This window comes from Microtus pennsylvanicus, chromosome 14 (assembly GCF_037038515.1).
Source record: "Microtus pennsylvanicus isolate mMicPen1 chromosome 14, mMicPen1.hap1, whole genome shotgun sequence".
Taxonomy (NCBI): Eukaryota; Metazoa; Chordata; class Mammalia; order Rodentia; family Cricetidae; genus Microtus; species Microtus pennsylvanicus.
In genome coordinates this window covers 9,815,549-9,831,782 of record NC_134592.1, presented here as the reverse complement: position 1 = coordinate 9,831,782, position 16,234 = coordinate 9,815,549, and the positions used below count along the sequence as shown (strand labels likewise).

The window sequence follows — 16,234 nt, the reverse complement described above, 5'->3', positions numbered from 1 at the left end:
ACCAATCATAACCTCCTTGTGCCATGCAAGCAAGCTATTCATAGGACCCCACACTAGCGAGTTCTGGACGGTAGGGGCAGCAGCTTGGCATGTGATATTCTCTGAACAGCTTTACAAGGTCAGTGCCACAGTCTGGTTTTGCAGGAAGGTCATCTTTTGGGGGGGCTATCTGGCCTTACAGCATCCCACCATCCTTCACAGGACAGCAGAAAAACCCAACAGCCAGGAATAGCCCAGGCAGAAACATTAGAGGACACATTGTGTCTCCCCGTGTCAGAATTTATTAAATTGCAATAAATTACTAGTTGGGCACACACCTCTGATTTCCAGCATGGCATCAGCAAGGAGTTCAGAGGCAATCTTGACTATATAGTGAGTTCCAAGCTAGCCGAGGCTACCTGAGACCGTGTTTGAAACAGAAAATAAATTCACAAGTATTTGTCAAGTAAATCTCAACTGTGCTTGATAGCCACCAATCTTTTGTTTCAGCTTTTTTTAAAGCTCTATTTACTTTAGGTATATGAATGTTTTGCCTACATTTGTGTCTTAAACCATGCACCTGATGCCTGCAGAGGTCTGAAGAAGGTGTCAGGTCTGGAATTGGAGTTACAGATGGTGGGAATTAAACCAAGTTCCTTTGCAAGAGTAGAAAATGTTCTTACTTAACCCAGACTGCCTCTCCAGCCCTTATTTCTGTTTTATATTAACTTGTTGTGGAATATTATTTTAAGATGTGTTGCATTTGTTTATGCTGTGGAAATTTAATGATGTAAAGATGTGTTGCATTCTTTTATGTTTCATTTGTTTAACTCTGAGAAGCTGTATTCTTGTGCTTGTCTGAAACACCTGATTGGTTTAATAAAGAGCTGAACAGTAGATAGCAAGGCAAGAGAGAGAAATAGGCAGGGCTGGCGGGCAGAGAAGATAAATAGGAGAAGTCTGGGAAGAAAAGGAAAGAGAGGAGCAGAAGAGGAGGAGACATCGGGGGCCAGTCAGCTGCACAGCTGGCCCTGGAGCAAGAGTGAAAGTAAGATATGCAGAAATAGAAAAAAGTAAAAGTCGAGAGGCAAAAGGTAGAGGGGATAATTTAAGTCGCAGAAAGCTGGTAAGAAATAAGCCAAGCTACGGCCGGGCGTTTATAAGTAATAAGTATCTGTGTGTGTATTTGGGAGCTGGGTAGCGGGCCCTCAAAAGACAACAACAACAGAAAACAACCAACTACATTTTGCTCTCATTACACTTCTCGCATCACAGCTATACATTTATGGCAGAACCCAAGAGGGCTAAAGAAGTTTCTAGTTTAAGCAAGGCTGTACAGAAGGCAGAGAATTGACACAGGAAGAGGCTATCGGGGACCCCATGAATCTTAGGAACCACAAGTGCAGGCCTGTGCGGTGGCTTTTGAGGTGGCCTGTGAGTTGGGTGGGTTTGAGTGGAGGTCAGAGGCAAAATTGAAGGAATTGACTCCTTCCTCTCTGTGGGTTCCAGGGTTTGAACTCAGGCTGATAGTTTGGCAACAAGCACCTTTCCTCACTGAGCCATCTCATTAACCGAGTGCTCATTTTACAGTCCCAGGTAAGCTGGTTCCATCCAGTGTGATTCATGTCTGGTGCTTCTGATATGACTTGATATTGTGCCCTTCTGATATGCTGGCCGATGGTGTTGACTTGTGGTACCAAAATGTGGAGTCTTCTCAGCATGTACACTCAAAACTGAGTAATTTAGGTCAAGGCTGTGGTGTTTATAAGATGAAGTAGCTGAAGGCCAAGCCCCGTCTGCAGACTGTGAGGCCAGCCCTCTGATGGTCCAGGCTGTTCTCTAGGACACACTACCCTCCTACTTTTTCCACCTCTAGGTATGGACTGTATCTTCTCACCTAGCTGTTGGCTAATATACTCCTAGGTCCCCTTCAGCTATTGCTCTTCCTCCCTAACAGACGGTTCCTAATGACTCTGAGACCCAGGTAGGTGTGTCAGTCTAAGAACATTCCAAACTAGTAGTATGTGCTTTTAATCGCAGCACCAGGGAGCATCCGTGGGTAGCAGTCATCACCTTAAGTGGGAAGTCAAGGAACAGTGTCTTTCAGAGCTGTGGGCTGGAAGCCTCTAAGGGGAATCTGGGAATTGAGGGAAGAACCTTAGCCACAGCCCGAGGGACCCGTGACAAAAGCAAAGAACAGAATGTGTGTGGGGTTGGTGGTACCAGCCTGTCCCTCCACTATCTCTGGAGGCAGAAGCAGGAGGATCACAAGCTCACAGCCTGCCTGGGATACAGACTAAGTTCAAAATAAAAGTATAAGAGGGGCTGAAGGTGTGGGTGCATGCAGAAGACCCCAGGTTCAACCCCTAGTACTAAAAATAACCAAAACAAAACAGTAAGTGCTTATACTTGACAGGATAGAGCCGTGCAGAGACAGGACATGCCCTGAGACTGCAGGTGGCCCAGGAACTAGAGGATGATCTGAGTCAGGCCCAGCTTAAGGAAGCTGCTCCCTTCACACCCTCCGTCTGGGTTCTTCGCACACCACCTCCCTCCCCTCATAAAAGCTGGCTGTGGTGACACAGGAGTCTGACCCATTTGAGGCCTGCCTGGGCAGCATAACAAGACACCGTCTCGAGCACAACAAATAACTCTCATATAGTACTTACTAGATTAAGTTCAAGTCAAGGAGAAAAGAATGTAAAACACGTTTGGGCTTGCAAGATTGGATCAGCAGATAAGGGCGCCTTCCTCCAAGCTTGGTGACCTGAGTTCAGTCCCTGGAACTCGTATGGTTAAAGACAACTCAGACCCGTATGCCATGGCACACGTGCTCTCAGCACTAACCACCACCACTCCTAACCCAGATTTATTGTTGAGCTCATCAGTCAGCTCTCGTGAGGACCGTGCTCCATGTGATGATACCAGTTTCTACTGTCTCGAGTTACTATTGAGGTTACCAATTCAGAGGAAGCCACAGCACAGCCTCGAGTGGGTGGCTCCTGTCCATCACTCAAGCAAGGGGCTTATCTGTATCTGTGTCTTGTGGCCCTAGCATTGAAGGGAGGCAACTAACTTAGTACCAACAGACGTGTTTGGTCATGGTAGGACCTTTCTGGAAATGCAGGTGTGTGGAGTTGAGGATGACAGGGACCTTGAGTGCCCTGTGGCCCAAGCCCTATCCAGATTGCCCTTGGGAAGCACAGCCACTAGACTGAGAGAAGACCAGAGACAGTCTCCTGTACATCTGCCCAGAGAGTATAATTTGTTTTCTTTTACAGTAAAGAGAGGAGGAAGACCAGGGTGGGAGCCCTAGGGGGCAACCAGACACCCCTTTCTTTCCTCCTGTCCTTAGAAGCTGAATAAGCTTGATTTAACATTACTGGAGTTAGGTACTAAGGAGACACGGGCAGAGCTAGGATGTAAGAATACTGTATACTAAGGAGACTTTGGTTCTCAGCCTGGGAAGAGCCTTAGGTGACTATGGGGACTTCATGTGGCAGGCTAGGGAGGCCTCTTCCAGGAAGTTGTCCGTGTTGCTGAGCTGGGCACTGTAGCGAGATATTTGACTACACTGTATAAAGATATGATTTTGTGATTTGTTTAATAAAAAGCTAAATGTCCAATAGCTAGGCAGGAGGTGTGGACAGGACTTCTGGACAGAAGAAGAAAAGCAGTGTCGCCAGCTGGAGGCAAAGGAAGCAGGACACGCAGGAGGAGAGGTAAAAGCCACGAGCCATGTAGCAACACATAGATTAATAGGAATGGGTTAGTTCGAGTTGTAAGAGCTAGTTAGAAACAAACCTAAGCTTGAGCCAAGCTTTCATAATTAATAAGAAGTCTCCGTGCCATTATGTGGGTGCTGGCAGGATGGAGAAAGACTCATTACACTTGGTGCTTCAACACATGGCTCGACCATACCCGACAGAGAAGTCCCACCAGCCTGTGCTGCTACAGTCACCACATGGGCCTCTCTGCGAGCATTCAAGAGTCAGCTGCCATTCGCAGAGACTTTGCAAAGGGGGCTCAGCAACTTCCAAGAACTGGGCAGCACCGGCATGAGGCTAGGTACTCAGGGAACCAAGGAGGGTGGAGTCGGCAGAGCAGCTACCACCTAGCCGGTTAGGCTTTGGCTCACACAGTCAGGACTGCTGTGCGCACTTAGTAAAGCCATGTCCAGGCCTAAAAAAATCTCTAAATAAGCCGGGCGATGGTGGCGCACGCCTTTAATCCCAGTACTCGGGATCCAACTCACAGGTGGATCTCTGTGAGTTCAAGACCAGCCTGGTCTACAGATCTAGTTCCAGGACAGGCTCCAAAGCCACAGAGAAACCCTGTCTTGAAAAAACAAAAAAACAAAACCTCTAAATAAGTACAGAATGCTTTAAAATGAGCTCAAATGCTAAAGGGATGGGGGAGAAAGTGGATCTAGATAATCAGAGGGAAAAAAAACAGTTTAAAAATAATAAAGTCTTTAAAGAAAGAGTAATTAAAAAAACACATTAGGATGGAAAATACACAGGGCATCTGGATCCTGTATGGTGCTTTGTTGACTTAACTTTTGAATGCTGATGAGTGAATGACAGCTGCTGAGAGACACTGGATTATGGGAGGGACTGCAGGATTAAACCAGCCTAGTTATTTTTCATGTCTTGGCTTCAGAATGAAAGTTGAAAAATGTGTTGTTGCATTGGAGGAGAGGTTGTGTTGTGGGTTCCTTCAAAGTTAATTGAGATGAGATTTGACTGGGGAAGTCTTCCTAATAATCTTGACTACAAACACACAAAAAAAAAAAGGAACAAAAGAAAAGCTACAAGACCGTTGTATAGCTGATCCTTCAACCTGGAAACAGCTCTGAGACTGTTGGCTACAGAGTCCACATGACTCATTATTATATGCCATCCTTTCATAAGGCATGGATAGAGATTTGTAATACAGTCTGGTTATACACACTAAACATAAAATTAACAAATGACTTTTACCTGCTCAAACAAAAAACCAACAACAATGAAATATCATCTTCAACTGACTTGTGCACACTGCATATTCCATACTGTGTCAATGCAGATATACATATTACCTTTAAAAGTTTGTGTGTTTTCAAAAAATAAAAAAATAAAAGGACCAGGTATCAATAAAGACAAGTGGCCTGGGTGATCCAGCCTCCCAGAATGCCTCTGTTGCAGTTTCCTCAGAGTTCTGCATCCAGAACAGCTTCAAGGCTGCTGGCTGAGATGGTTCAGCCTCACAGACTATTCTATCCAGGACTGCAGATAAACCTGTGTCTTCCCATTCCACAGACTGGAGAACAAATGTTACAGCTAGTTTTCCGAGGAACTGACCATTATCTCAATTTCCTCAGGTTCCCTAGATGTTCCCTCACAGACAGCAGGAAGCAGTCTAGAGAACGCAATGCACACCAGGCGGTGGTGGCGCACGCCTTTAATCCCAGCACTTGGGAGGCAGATGCAGGTGGATCTCTGTGAGTTTGAGGCCAGCTTGGTCTACAGAACAAGTTACAGGACAGCCAGGACTGTTACACAAAGAAACCCTGTTTCAAAAGAAAAAAAAATTACAGATTAGTTAGTCATCCATGATAAGCAAACCTGTAGTTACATTAGGTTTTCAAGGTTAAACAGATATATTTTAGATAGATAGGTAATCTTCAAACACTTCCAAAACCTACAGAATATGACATTTAAAATGTTTTAATAACATCAGGCTTTTCATGACAGTGAGACATATCTGCTCCTGGCAACACCAATTTACTTCAAAAGAAGATGGGCATCAAAGAACATCCATCTGGACTTTGCTTTTAATATGGAAAAGTTAACCAATGAGTAAAGAAACTGCTCTTGCCTCAACTATTGGCAGTACATTGTCCTAACTGGACAAGCAGGGCACAAAAGAAAGCAACTGCCTCACTTTGCTAAAACAAGGTAAGAATGTTGTTCAAAATTCCTGCTTTACCCAAAAGTCTGCCAGATATTCTAGGCCTGCAGGCCCCAGATGGATGCCCCAGTGTTGCAGAGGAAACTTAGGTGACTGTTCAGGCAGCCAGCTGTTTCTGCCATTTCTATAGTTTGGGAAGTTGTTTGCTGTGTATTTCCTGCTTACTCAGCTAATATTATGTCCTTCTTGGATCTCTGATGGAGTTGAAGACCAAATAGTTGTAGTTTTCTTTGCCATCAAATTCAGAAAAGAAATTTATGAAAGTATAAAGCATATGAGGTTGAAAGACATAAAAGCTTAAATTGTTTATCTAAGAAAATGTTTTGAGGTCTAAATAGATAGTTTTGGGTTGGTAATACAAGTTATGATAAAAAATGGTTTAGCTATAAAACTTTGAACTCACCAAGATAGATAATAGTTTATCCAAATTTGCCAAATACAAATGGACTGTATATTGTAAGTGTAATTTTTATCTTATAATTATTCTTATTGTATATAGTTTTACTGTTAGAGTTAAAACCCTTTCCTTTTTATTTAGACAAAAAGGGGAAATGGTACAAGATATTTGATTACACTGTGTAAAGATATGTCACTGTGATTGGTTTAATACAAAGCTAATGGCCAATGGCTGGGCAGGATGTATAGGCGGGACTTCCAGACAGAGAGAGCTCTGGGAAGGAGGCATCACCGCCAGATGCAGAGGAAGCAGGACATGCAGGAGGAGAGGTAAAGGCCATGAACAACATGGTGACGTTAATAGAAATGGATTGAGTTAATGATTTAAGTTATAAGAACTAGTTAGAAACAGGCCTGAGCTAAGGCTGAGCTTGCATAATTAATAAGTCTCCACGTCAAAATTTGGGAGCTGGCGGGATAGAGAAAGACATGTTACAGGGCACATACTAGTTGCCCAGGTCATCAGATAGCTCCCCTTATTCCTTTCCTCTACCAGGGGAGCTATGTCCCCACCACAGGCCTCCAGTTCCCGAAATGACTGCCAATACTTGCTAAAGGGCATGCTTGTGATTTACTTAAATAATCCTCACGCCTCCATTCACTACCACATGGACCAGGAAGGAACGTTTGGATGTACCCTTGACCTGCCCAAGTCATGTGGCCAGATCCAAGTGCATGCATAGACCATAGATAGCCACTGAAACCAGGATTAAGGAAGGAAATGAAGTCCCTTGCACCATGCAGAGAGGAGCTTCACACACTTAGAAAACAAGATTTTATTCCTTTAGAGGGTCCTGTCCAACAGTGACAGGCAGCTGGAGAGACACCCAAACTGGCTCCACTGTACCTGCTGCCAAGACCAGGGACACGAGCAACCCACACTGTGTTCTCCTGGGCCCTCTGCCTACCCACCAATGGGAATCCTGGCTGGCAGTAGTGAGGCAGACATCGGCTGACCCACGTCCCCATTTTGCAGACAGGTAACTAGAAGCCCAGGGATAAGATTTCCTCTTGCCACAGCTGTTCACACAGTTTCACAGTGGAGACACCGAGGCAGCGGCCTGCCTGCTCCCCATGCAGACCGTGCATGAGCAGAATCCTCAACAGGCTTACTGCCAGGACCCCAGACCCCATCTGCAGTTCAAGGGCAGCAGCCGAGAAGCGCGAGGAACATTTTACACTGTCCGCTGCCCCTACTGGTGAGAGCTGGCCAAGTATCTTCCTGGGCCTCTGTGGATGGAGGATCTGGGGAATGGGTGGGTCCTTAGCCAGCTTGTTATAGTCGGCTCAGGAGAGAGCCCTGGAGTGTAGGGTTTGAGAGATTCTCACTGGCAGTGCTGTCTGCAGAGTGTAGACTTAACCAGGCTTGACCTTCTCGAACGTACCATGTATGAAGAGTCCCCATTTTACAGCTAAGAAAATTGAAGGTCAGCGGGGTATAGGCTGGCTAGTATCGCCAGCCAAGGAGCAAGGAGACTGGCTGAGGAGCCACGTTATCTGTGCCGGGTTTCAGCCAAGTGGCCCTGGGGAAGTTGGTGGGAGAGACAGCATCACAGTCTGGAAGGCTGGGCCAGAGCAGGCCCAGCAGGGGCAGCAGAGGTGCCCGAAACTGCCTCACTGTCTAGCTGGGCCTCCTCACCCCGGGTATATGTAAGCACCACAGTGACTGTGGCAAAGGTGGCAGCATTGACGGGAAAAGCACGTAACAGCGTGGAGGCCAGTCCTCGTGTGAAGACTCGCCAGCCCTCAGCCTGGTAGCTCTGCCGCATGCAGTCGACAATGCCGTGGTAGCGAGGGGCTCCTTGCAGCCCATCGGCTTGCAGTCGCGACTTAACCACGTCCATAGGATAGGTGGAGAGCCAGGAGGTGATGCCTGATGTGCCCCCCGCCAGCAGCAGCTTGGGCACCAGCAAGTGGTCATCTGGCTCGCAGCCCATGGCGCGCGTCAGTACATCGTAGGTGAGAAAGTAGACACCAAAGCTAGGTGTCTCGCGCAGAAGTGTGGACACCATGCCTCGATTGATGCCACGCAGGCCCTCGTGCCGGTAAATCTGTACCAGGCAGTCCAGGGAGCCCTTGTAGGTTCGAGCGGGGCCCACGCCCTGCAGCTGCAGCCTTGTCTTGGCCAGTTCCATGGGGCAACAGATGACACACTGAATGGCGCCTGCTGCTGCACCGGCCAGGAACTGATTGAGTGGTGAGTCTTGGCCCAGGGCCCTAAGGGTGTTGCCTTGCACCCCAAACACCAGTGCATTGATAAAGGTGAGCCCCATTAGTGGTGAGCCCAGACCTTTATACAGGCCCAGCACCTGCAGAGACAGAAATGCCATCAGGATGAAGGGTGCCACCCTGCTTGCATTGCCCAGCCATTCTCCTCGGGCCCTCCATACACAAGTGGCAGCCCTAACCACCCAGCTGCACACAGGAAGCATGCAGAATTCTGTTAGATGCAAAGTCCTCAATCCAAGACGCCCCAGCAATCAACTCACACCCCCTTGGGCCCTTGTGGATACCCCGATGACCTTTCCTGGGCCTCTGACCTCAGGTGGTAGCACCTCCAGGCTTGCACCCCAGCCCCGCAGTTGCCCCGCCCAGGCACTTACACTCTCCTGCTTGATGATGGACTGGAAGCAGTGCAGTGTCCCTCGGTACTGGGGCTTCTCCGTGTTCTGTACCTGCAGCCGCACCTGCAGAGGCAGAGCCAGTGAGCAGGGACAGGCAGAGCCACTGCAGCAATTCCCCTGACCTGCAGTGCACAAGGCAGTCAGCCAAGTAACTTTTTGTGAATCTGGGATCCCAGGGTGCGCCCGGGTTGGGTGTTTGAGAGATACCAGCTACAAAGACAGCCAGCTGCAGATGGGTTGGGAGTCCCCAAGACAAGTGGAGGAGACAAGGGAAGTCTCTTATGTTCACTACCACCAGACCAGCTCTGAGGGCTGAGGCCGAAGGGGAATCCCAGCCTGGTGTCACACTTCTAACCTCCATCAGGGTGAGATGCTGGGCCTCCATTCTGCTCCTGCTCGGTTCCTGCTCGCAGCCCTTTGACAACTATAGCCTTAAGCGCGGGTGGTGGCAGACAGCTGACAGCTCCCTTACGCACTCATAGCAATAACTCCAGGACCTGGGGACACCGCCAGGCCCAGTGGCCCAGAACCTTTTCCACCTCAAAGCACTCTTTGTTGCCTGAGAGCTTATCTGCTCTTGAAACACTGACGTCATGGCGGCACGGAGGGAGTATACTGAACTTGGAATCCATGTTAGTGCTGCGGGGCGGGGGAAGCTAGGTTACATCATGGTCTCAAGAGCAAGGAAGCTCCCTAGATCTGATTCAGAAAGGGTCAGCCATGGGTTGGATTGTAGCTCAGAGACAGAGCTACACTGGTTTACACATGTAAGGGGCTGGAGAGAGAACTCAGTGGTTAAGAGCACTGGCTGCTCTATGAGAGGACCCAGGTTCAATTCTCAGCACCCACTCTGTGGCTCAACTGGAACTCCAGTTCCAGAGGATCCAATGTTGGCCTCCATGGGGATCAGGCACACACCTGGTACACATACAGACAGACAAAATACCCATACACAACAAAAACGAACAAATAGCTTTCTTATGGCCAGTTTGCTTGAATGCCAATGGCCCAACCACAGTTGGGGGTTGGGGGATATACCAGTTGATTTTCTGAAAGACCACTTTCCAGGTATCCACAGGCAGGGGAGTGACTCCTATGGCTAAATGGCTGGGGGGGGGGTTGCTCTTGGGCTAAGCAACTCGGAGACAGGACTACTAGGACAAAAGTGTTCTCTTGCCTGAAGGGCCTGCTTTAGGAGCGAGTACCTGTCAAGTCAGCAGCCTCTGCAATGGCGGGCTGAGGAAGTGGACCCTTGTTCTTACTAGCTGGACACAGCTGTGGGAGGTGTTTGAGACATTTGACCTCAACACGATGATATATGACGATGGTCAGCCTCATTGTGGGTGGAAGAAGGCATCCAGGTAGAATGTGGGCATGGTGGGTCGTCTTGTGGACAGGGTGTACCAGATCATCGTTCTTACAAGCCTATGAGTGGAATTCATGGGCCACTGCTTGCCAGGAGCCTGCTCTCCAGCTTTCTCCCCAGGGTTACCAGATGACGAGGCTAGGCTGTCTAGAGCCTGCATTAACCCATTAACGTGGCACAAGTCATCCTGGTGCACAGGGAACAGCGGACCTTAGGAAGCTCATCCACTCCCTCACCTCACAGATGCCTGGACCAAGGACAGCTTTATAAGGTCGAAGCCAGTGCACAAGGCAGGCTCTTACATCCACACTGGAAGAAATCCCACCTCTGAATTAATGAGCTACTTTCTTTGCCAACAAACACCTGGTTCACTGAATCAAAAAAAAAAAAAAAAAAAGGAAGAGCCAGGAAGTGAGGCTCAGCCCAACACAGCATAGTGTGTTTGTGTTCTGCCTCCAGCTTTTTCCTCACACGAGTGGGAAAGGAGCCTGGCTTAGGCCTGAACCAAGCACAAGTCTGGTCTAGGGCCCTTCTGCTCACAGGTCGCTGGGCGCCGGGAGAACAGCCGAGGCAGGGTCCTGATGTGACTAGCTTGAATACTCACAACTCCAGCCACAGGGGAAACTTCCACAGAAGCTTTCCACCACAGAATGTGGGTCTGTCTCCTTGATTAACCCGGAGCTCCAGTTAATCAATAGTCAAGATTATGATTCAGGATGTAGCCACCCCAGGGAGTCCATGTCCAGAGCCCTGGCCATTTGAAAGTGGTGGTCCTTAGGACCTTGCTGGCTGACACTGCCTTGCAGGGACATGCCAGCACTCAAGACAGTCATGACAAGCACCGGGCCAGAAGGACCAGGAGAGAAATACCCTCAAGTTTATTTCAGGTGTGTGTTTGTGAGGCTGGCCTCAAACTTGTGGTCCTCCTGCCTTAGCCTCCCAATGCCACTACTTTAGTGTCTGCTACCACATCCAGCGGATGAGGCAGGTTTTCCTAACACAAGCTGGCCCCAAATTCTCAGTTCTCCCCAGGGCTGGAGTTCCAGGTGTGCTACCCACCACACCTGGCTCGGTAAAGTTTGGTTCCTTATATTTCTGTCTTTTTCCACCTCTTATTTTCTTTCAGGAAGATGTTAGGGGTGGGGCTAAAGAGAGGGCATTACTCATGAGACCCAGCAAACAGCAGTTAACAGCACTGGCTGATCTCCCCCAGATCTGGGTTTAATTCCCAGCACCTACACAGCTGCTCACAACCCACCTGAAACTCCAGTTCCACCAGGCACACACATGACACACAAACATACATGCACGCAAAACACAAATGCGATAATAATTCAAAGAAGATGCCAGGGAAATTATACATCAGAACAGAGTAGGCTTTCTCCTTCTGGCAGATAAGAAACCTGCTCATCAACACCTCAGCCTCCGCTGGCCAAGTAAGGCAGTTCAGCTTCTGTGGGAGATGCCCAGGAGGAAGGCGCAGTCACTTTGTTCAAAAGCTGAGGTCCTGGGGCAGAAACCCTGCAGGCCTGACCCAATTTGTCTGTATCTCCACAAGAGACTCACCTTGACTGTGTCAAAAGGGTGTCCCACAAGTACACCTGCCACACCTGGAAGAAAAAGGTGCCCGTGACCAAGTGCCTCAGAACCCCCTTAACTCAAAGCTGTGTTCCTTGCCTTCCCCTGCACCTCCCTGAGGTGTCGTGTCCCCTGGGGAACTGCACTGCAGGACACCACAGGAGGCTCCGGGAAGTTGGAGTTGGAAGTTACCCTGCCACCATCAGGATCTGAGTTTTCCTTTTGTTACTTCTTACCTTCAGGGACCGCTCACAAAAGGATTCATTGTCTAGACCCTACTCAGCTCACCTGAAAGGTACTTAGCATCCTCCTTGCCCTACTCCACCACACTCCTGGATGGAGATTAGGAACTGCTAGGAAATACTGCCTGAGGACCTGCTGGCAGCTGGCAGCTACCTCCCAATACTGCTCTACTCTGAGTCACGCTGGGTATATTTATCACTTCAGGGCCTGCCAGAGACCCCACCCACATGAGCAAGGTCCACCTCTCCCCTAAGAACATTCCTCAGAGTGGTCTGCGGGTAGTGAGCAGCTGTGTGACTCCCCTGTACCCCCCACCCACAGCCCAATGACCCCATATTTTTTTCCCCAAAAGAAACAGAAATCAGTGAGGTTTCCTTCTCTAGGAAGCATCTGCCGAAGAGCCTCTTTGGGGCTGGCCGGTGGCCAGCGGTAGAGTGCTCGCTCACAATGCTTTAGCAATGCAGAAAGAAAGAAGTCCCCTTTGGTTGCTAGTACTTTATGTCTAACTACAGTGGTTAATATTGGGCAATGAACAATAACATCACCAACTTCCGGTCACTGCCCTTGGTTCACACCGATCTTAACCCTCCCACCCCAGAGTCGATTAACTCATCCTACAGATGAGGAACTGAAGTGCTCAAAGCAGTACATCTGTGGTGTGTGGCCAGTTAAGTGTTACGATGGGAACTTTAGCCCTGCTCTGGTCCTAGCCAGACAGGACTGGTCACAGAACCTGCCGGGAGACACTAACGGGTGACATCTGTGCCCAGACTCTGCTCTGCACCCTTCAGTAATGTCCACCATGTTTCATGCTTCTGTTCTTAAGGAAAAAAAATGTTTTTTCTTTTTGGGACAAGGTCTCATCATGTGACCCTGGGTGGCCTGGATGTCCCTATTTAGACCAGGCTGGTTTCAAATTCTCAGAGAGCCCGTCTCTGCAAGTGTGCTACCACATCTAGATTCCCTTAGATCTGCTCTCTCAGTGTTCAGCACTTTTAGTTCAGTCAAACACTGTCTAGTAACACCCCAATCTTTGCATAGGAGAAAAGGTGAGCAACCCCTGAGCCCCATCCACCCCAGCCCCCATCACTGCCACTTTCCCACGAGTCCTCTTCTCTGGGAGTCTGCTAGGCCACATTCAGTGCTGGGGCTGGGAAGCCTGCTAACCCTTTCCTCGTTCTATGAGGACACCTTGGAGACTTCACGAGTGGATTTTAGGAATGTCGCCAGGGGATGCCAAGGGTGTGCCTGTTTCTTTAAAGCAACCCGGTTTGGCACTCCAGCAGCCCTCGAGCTGCAGATTCATTCAGTTCCAAGCTGGGGAAATTTCCACTATAATCTCTTGCCCCTCGCCACCCTTTCCAGGCAGGCTCTTTTCTCCTGGAGACCCTCACATCCTATTTCTAGGGGTGGGACCTTGTTTCCTTCCTTTGGACACCAGCTCTCACCTGCTTTTAACTTCCTGGTTAGTGGTTGCTGGGGCAAAAACAGGACTCACAGAGTCCAGTGGTCCAACCCCCTGCTTACCATGTTTTGTATTTGCAAATCCTACTTCCGGACTTCTTTTCTCAGGCTAATCTGAATCTCTTAGGGCTTCGGAAGGCCTAGCACCCATGGCTGGTATGCTGGGCATCTGGGAAACCCTGTTAGACTTCCTCCCTCTTCCTCCAAAGGTCCCCTGGTGCCAGCAGAAAACCCAGCTGTGGGCAGCTGCTCACAGGTGCCAACAACAGTCTTTGCCACTTCCAAGATATTGCAGAGACTATGAAGCCTCTTACCTACCCCTTCCGCTGGGAAGCCCCAGGAGAGTCCCAAGCTGGCAGGTCTTGGCATCCCCACTCCCTACCCATATCCTTTTGACCTCACAGCCCCTTTGAGAGTCAGGTAGCCCTGCCTGACCACCTCTGAGAGGATACCCCAAATCCAAAGCCAGGGCAAATCTGATACCACGAGCTTCCGAGGACAGGAAGGGACACCTGGCAGCACAGTTCTGGCAGAGATGACAGGTCTCTTCCCTCCACACAGACACTGCCTGCTGACCTGGTACTTCTCTGTCACACTGGTCCATACCCTATCCAGAACCCAGGGGCCACTGTGTCCTCAAGATTTGAGACCCATCCTTACACAGGAGAGACTAGGTAGAAGCCAACCATTAGCCAAGATATTTGCCCTGTCTCCCACAAAGACTGAAGGCAGGATAGGATGTGTGCTGGGGCACTCAGGCACACCCACATGCGGGTCTTCCTCGGGAAGAGAGGCCCCACCACCACCCGTCCCAGGCAGGCGCTTTAGAAGGTCAGATCCCCTGCTTTAGAAGGTCAGGTCCTCTACTGGAGCAACTGTGATGGGAATCCGGAAGGCCTGCCTAGGACACAATCAGACCCATTGTCTGCCCCCTCCCCCCTGCAGCCCCATCCCTTCAGAGAGACTGAGCCTGAGGCTACAATCCCGTCATTTCTTCCCTTACTGACTGAGTCCAGAAGAGGTTCTGCAGGTGACCTCCATCTCAGCCCTACCCTGTATCACTTCTCTTTAGTTGGGCACTCTCTATGTACCCTGGGTGGGAATGCAGACTGGGGCTGGACGTAGGGCACATGATACCCTTGAGATAGGCTGGGTGAAGATAAATGGGCATCGCAGGTAAGAAAAGCCTTCTTGAGCCAAAGTCCAAGGGAAGGGGTGGCTGAATCATGGGGGTGGTCTGGGTCTCTAAGCAAGCCTGGTCAAGGGGTGACTAGATGCTCCCCATGGCCAACTGTACTGAGTAGGGTGCAGCCACAGAGGGAACCCTGGCCCTGGGAAGACTGCAACAGCATAAGGGCCTTTGGCCATAAAAGGGGGTCTTCCCCCCCCAACACACAGGTAGGGGCTAAGATGGGACCCCTTCTGGGCCTCTAATCTCTCACCAACTTTTAGAAATCCCTGGGCTTCATCCCCCTCCCACGGCTCACAAAGGAAAGACTGGGTAACAGCCTGATGGCTCTCAAGCACTTTGTGGGCACATCACTGCCTTGGGAAGGTATCCTGACAGACCAGCCTTCTCCACCCAGGGAGGGAGACACAAGCACGGATTAAGCACCTAAGGCCAAGGGCAGTCAATCACTGTTCCAGGTGAGACCTTTCCGGGTAGAGCTATGACGGTAGCTGATGAAGGCAGTAGGACAGGTGGGTGAGCCAGGCCTGAGCCTCAGGGCTGAACTCAGCCTTGACATAACCAGCCAGACCACTGCCATCTCGGAAAATTTACCTGGAATCCCAATGGATCCAGACTCTGTACTTAATACTTACTAAATAAACTACGCCTCTAGGTACAAGAAAAGGCACTAAGGGTTCAACAGGTTCGCACCGTCGCGTCATGGGCAAACCTAATCTGCTCTCCGCCTCAAGCATTCCTGAGTCAGGCTGACCTGACCACCCGGTGGATCGCCTCCTCCTCTTCTGCGCCCTCCAGCAGCTCAAAGCACCACATGGGAAGAACTGGGCGCCTAGGGTCAGGCCAGCCCTCTAGGAGGTCGCTGGTGTCACCACGGAGCTTGGACAGCTGCTAGGAGGGAAGAATCCGCAGGCTGCGTGCCCGCATCCTCCGATCTGTCCCTGCCTCTGGCTAAGTCGCGGTGTCACCGGGATACCTAGCACCCAGTGCACACCACCCGGAGAGCCGAGAAGACACTTGTCCTCGCGCACCAGGCAGGCTGCGAAGCCTGGCTTGCGTGGAGTCTCCTTACCTCCAGCGCATCCAGCCAGGAAGTCGAGCGCCATGGCCCGGCCCCGCGAGCCGCCTGAGTCCTACTACTCTTATGGCCCCTGGGCCGTCGGGGCTCCGACTGTCCAGCAAGCCTGGTCCTGGTGGCGGCTGGGTGATGACTCTTAGGAAAGCTCTCCCCCTGCGTCCAGCACGCGGGGTATCACCTCTAGCGGTGCGCCCCGCCCTGCCGGCCGCAGCCCCCGGTGCAGAACGCAACCAATGGGTACACCAGGCGCGGACAACACCCCGTGCTCTGGGTGTCGCCGCCAAATTTTATTGGTTGGGAGCTCT

The 16,234-nt window shown here is 50.1% G+C and overlaps 1 protein-coding gene across 2 annotated transcripts; it reads right to left on the bottom strand.

Annotated features, from left to right (window-relative positions):
* Positions 1-5,671: 5,671 nt before the first annotated feature.
* On the bottom strand, positions 5,672-16,191 carry Slc25a29 (solute carrier family 25 member 29). 2 transcript variants are annotated; one of them, XM_075948016.1, is made up of 4 exons: positions 15,924-16,191; positions 11,944-11,987; positions 8,991-9,074; positions 5,672-8,696 (listed from the first exon to the last, which is right to left on the bottom strand). In XM_075948016.1, the coding sequence occupies exons 1-4, from the start codon at positions 15,955-15,957 to the stop codon at positions 7,938-7,940; spliced, it is 921 nt and encodes a 306-aa protein (XP_075804131.1). In that variant the 5' UTR covers positions 15,958-16,191; the 3' UTR covers positions 5,672-7,937. The 2 variants fall into 2 exon arrangements, with proteins under 2 accessions (XP_075804131.1, XP_075804132.1); XM_075948017.1 differs by having other exon boundaries at positions 8,991-9,133; positions 15,924-16,126.
* Positions 16,192-16,234: the final 43 nt, after the last annotated feature.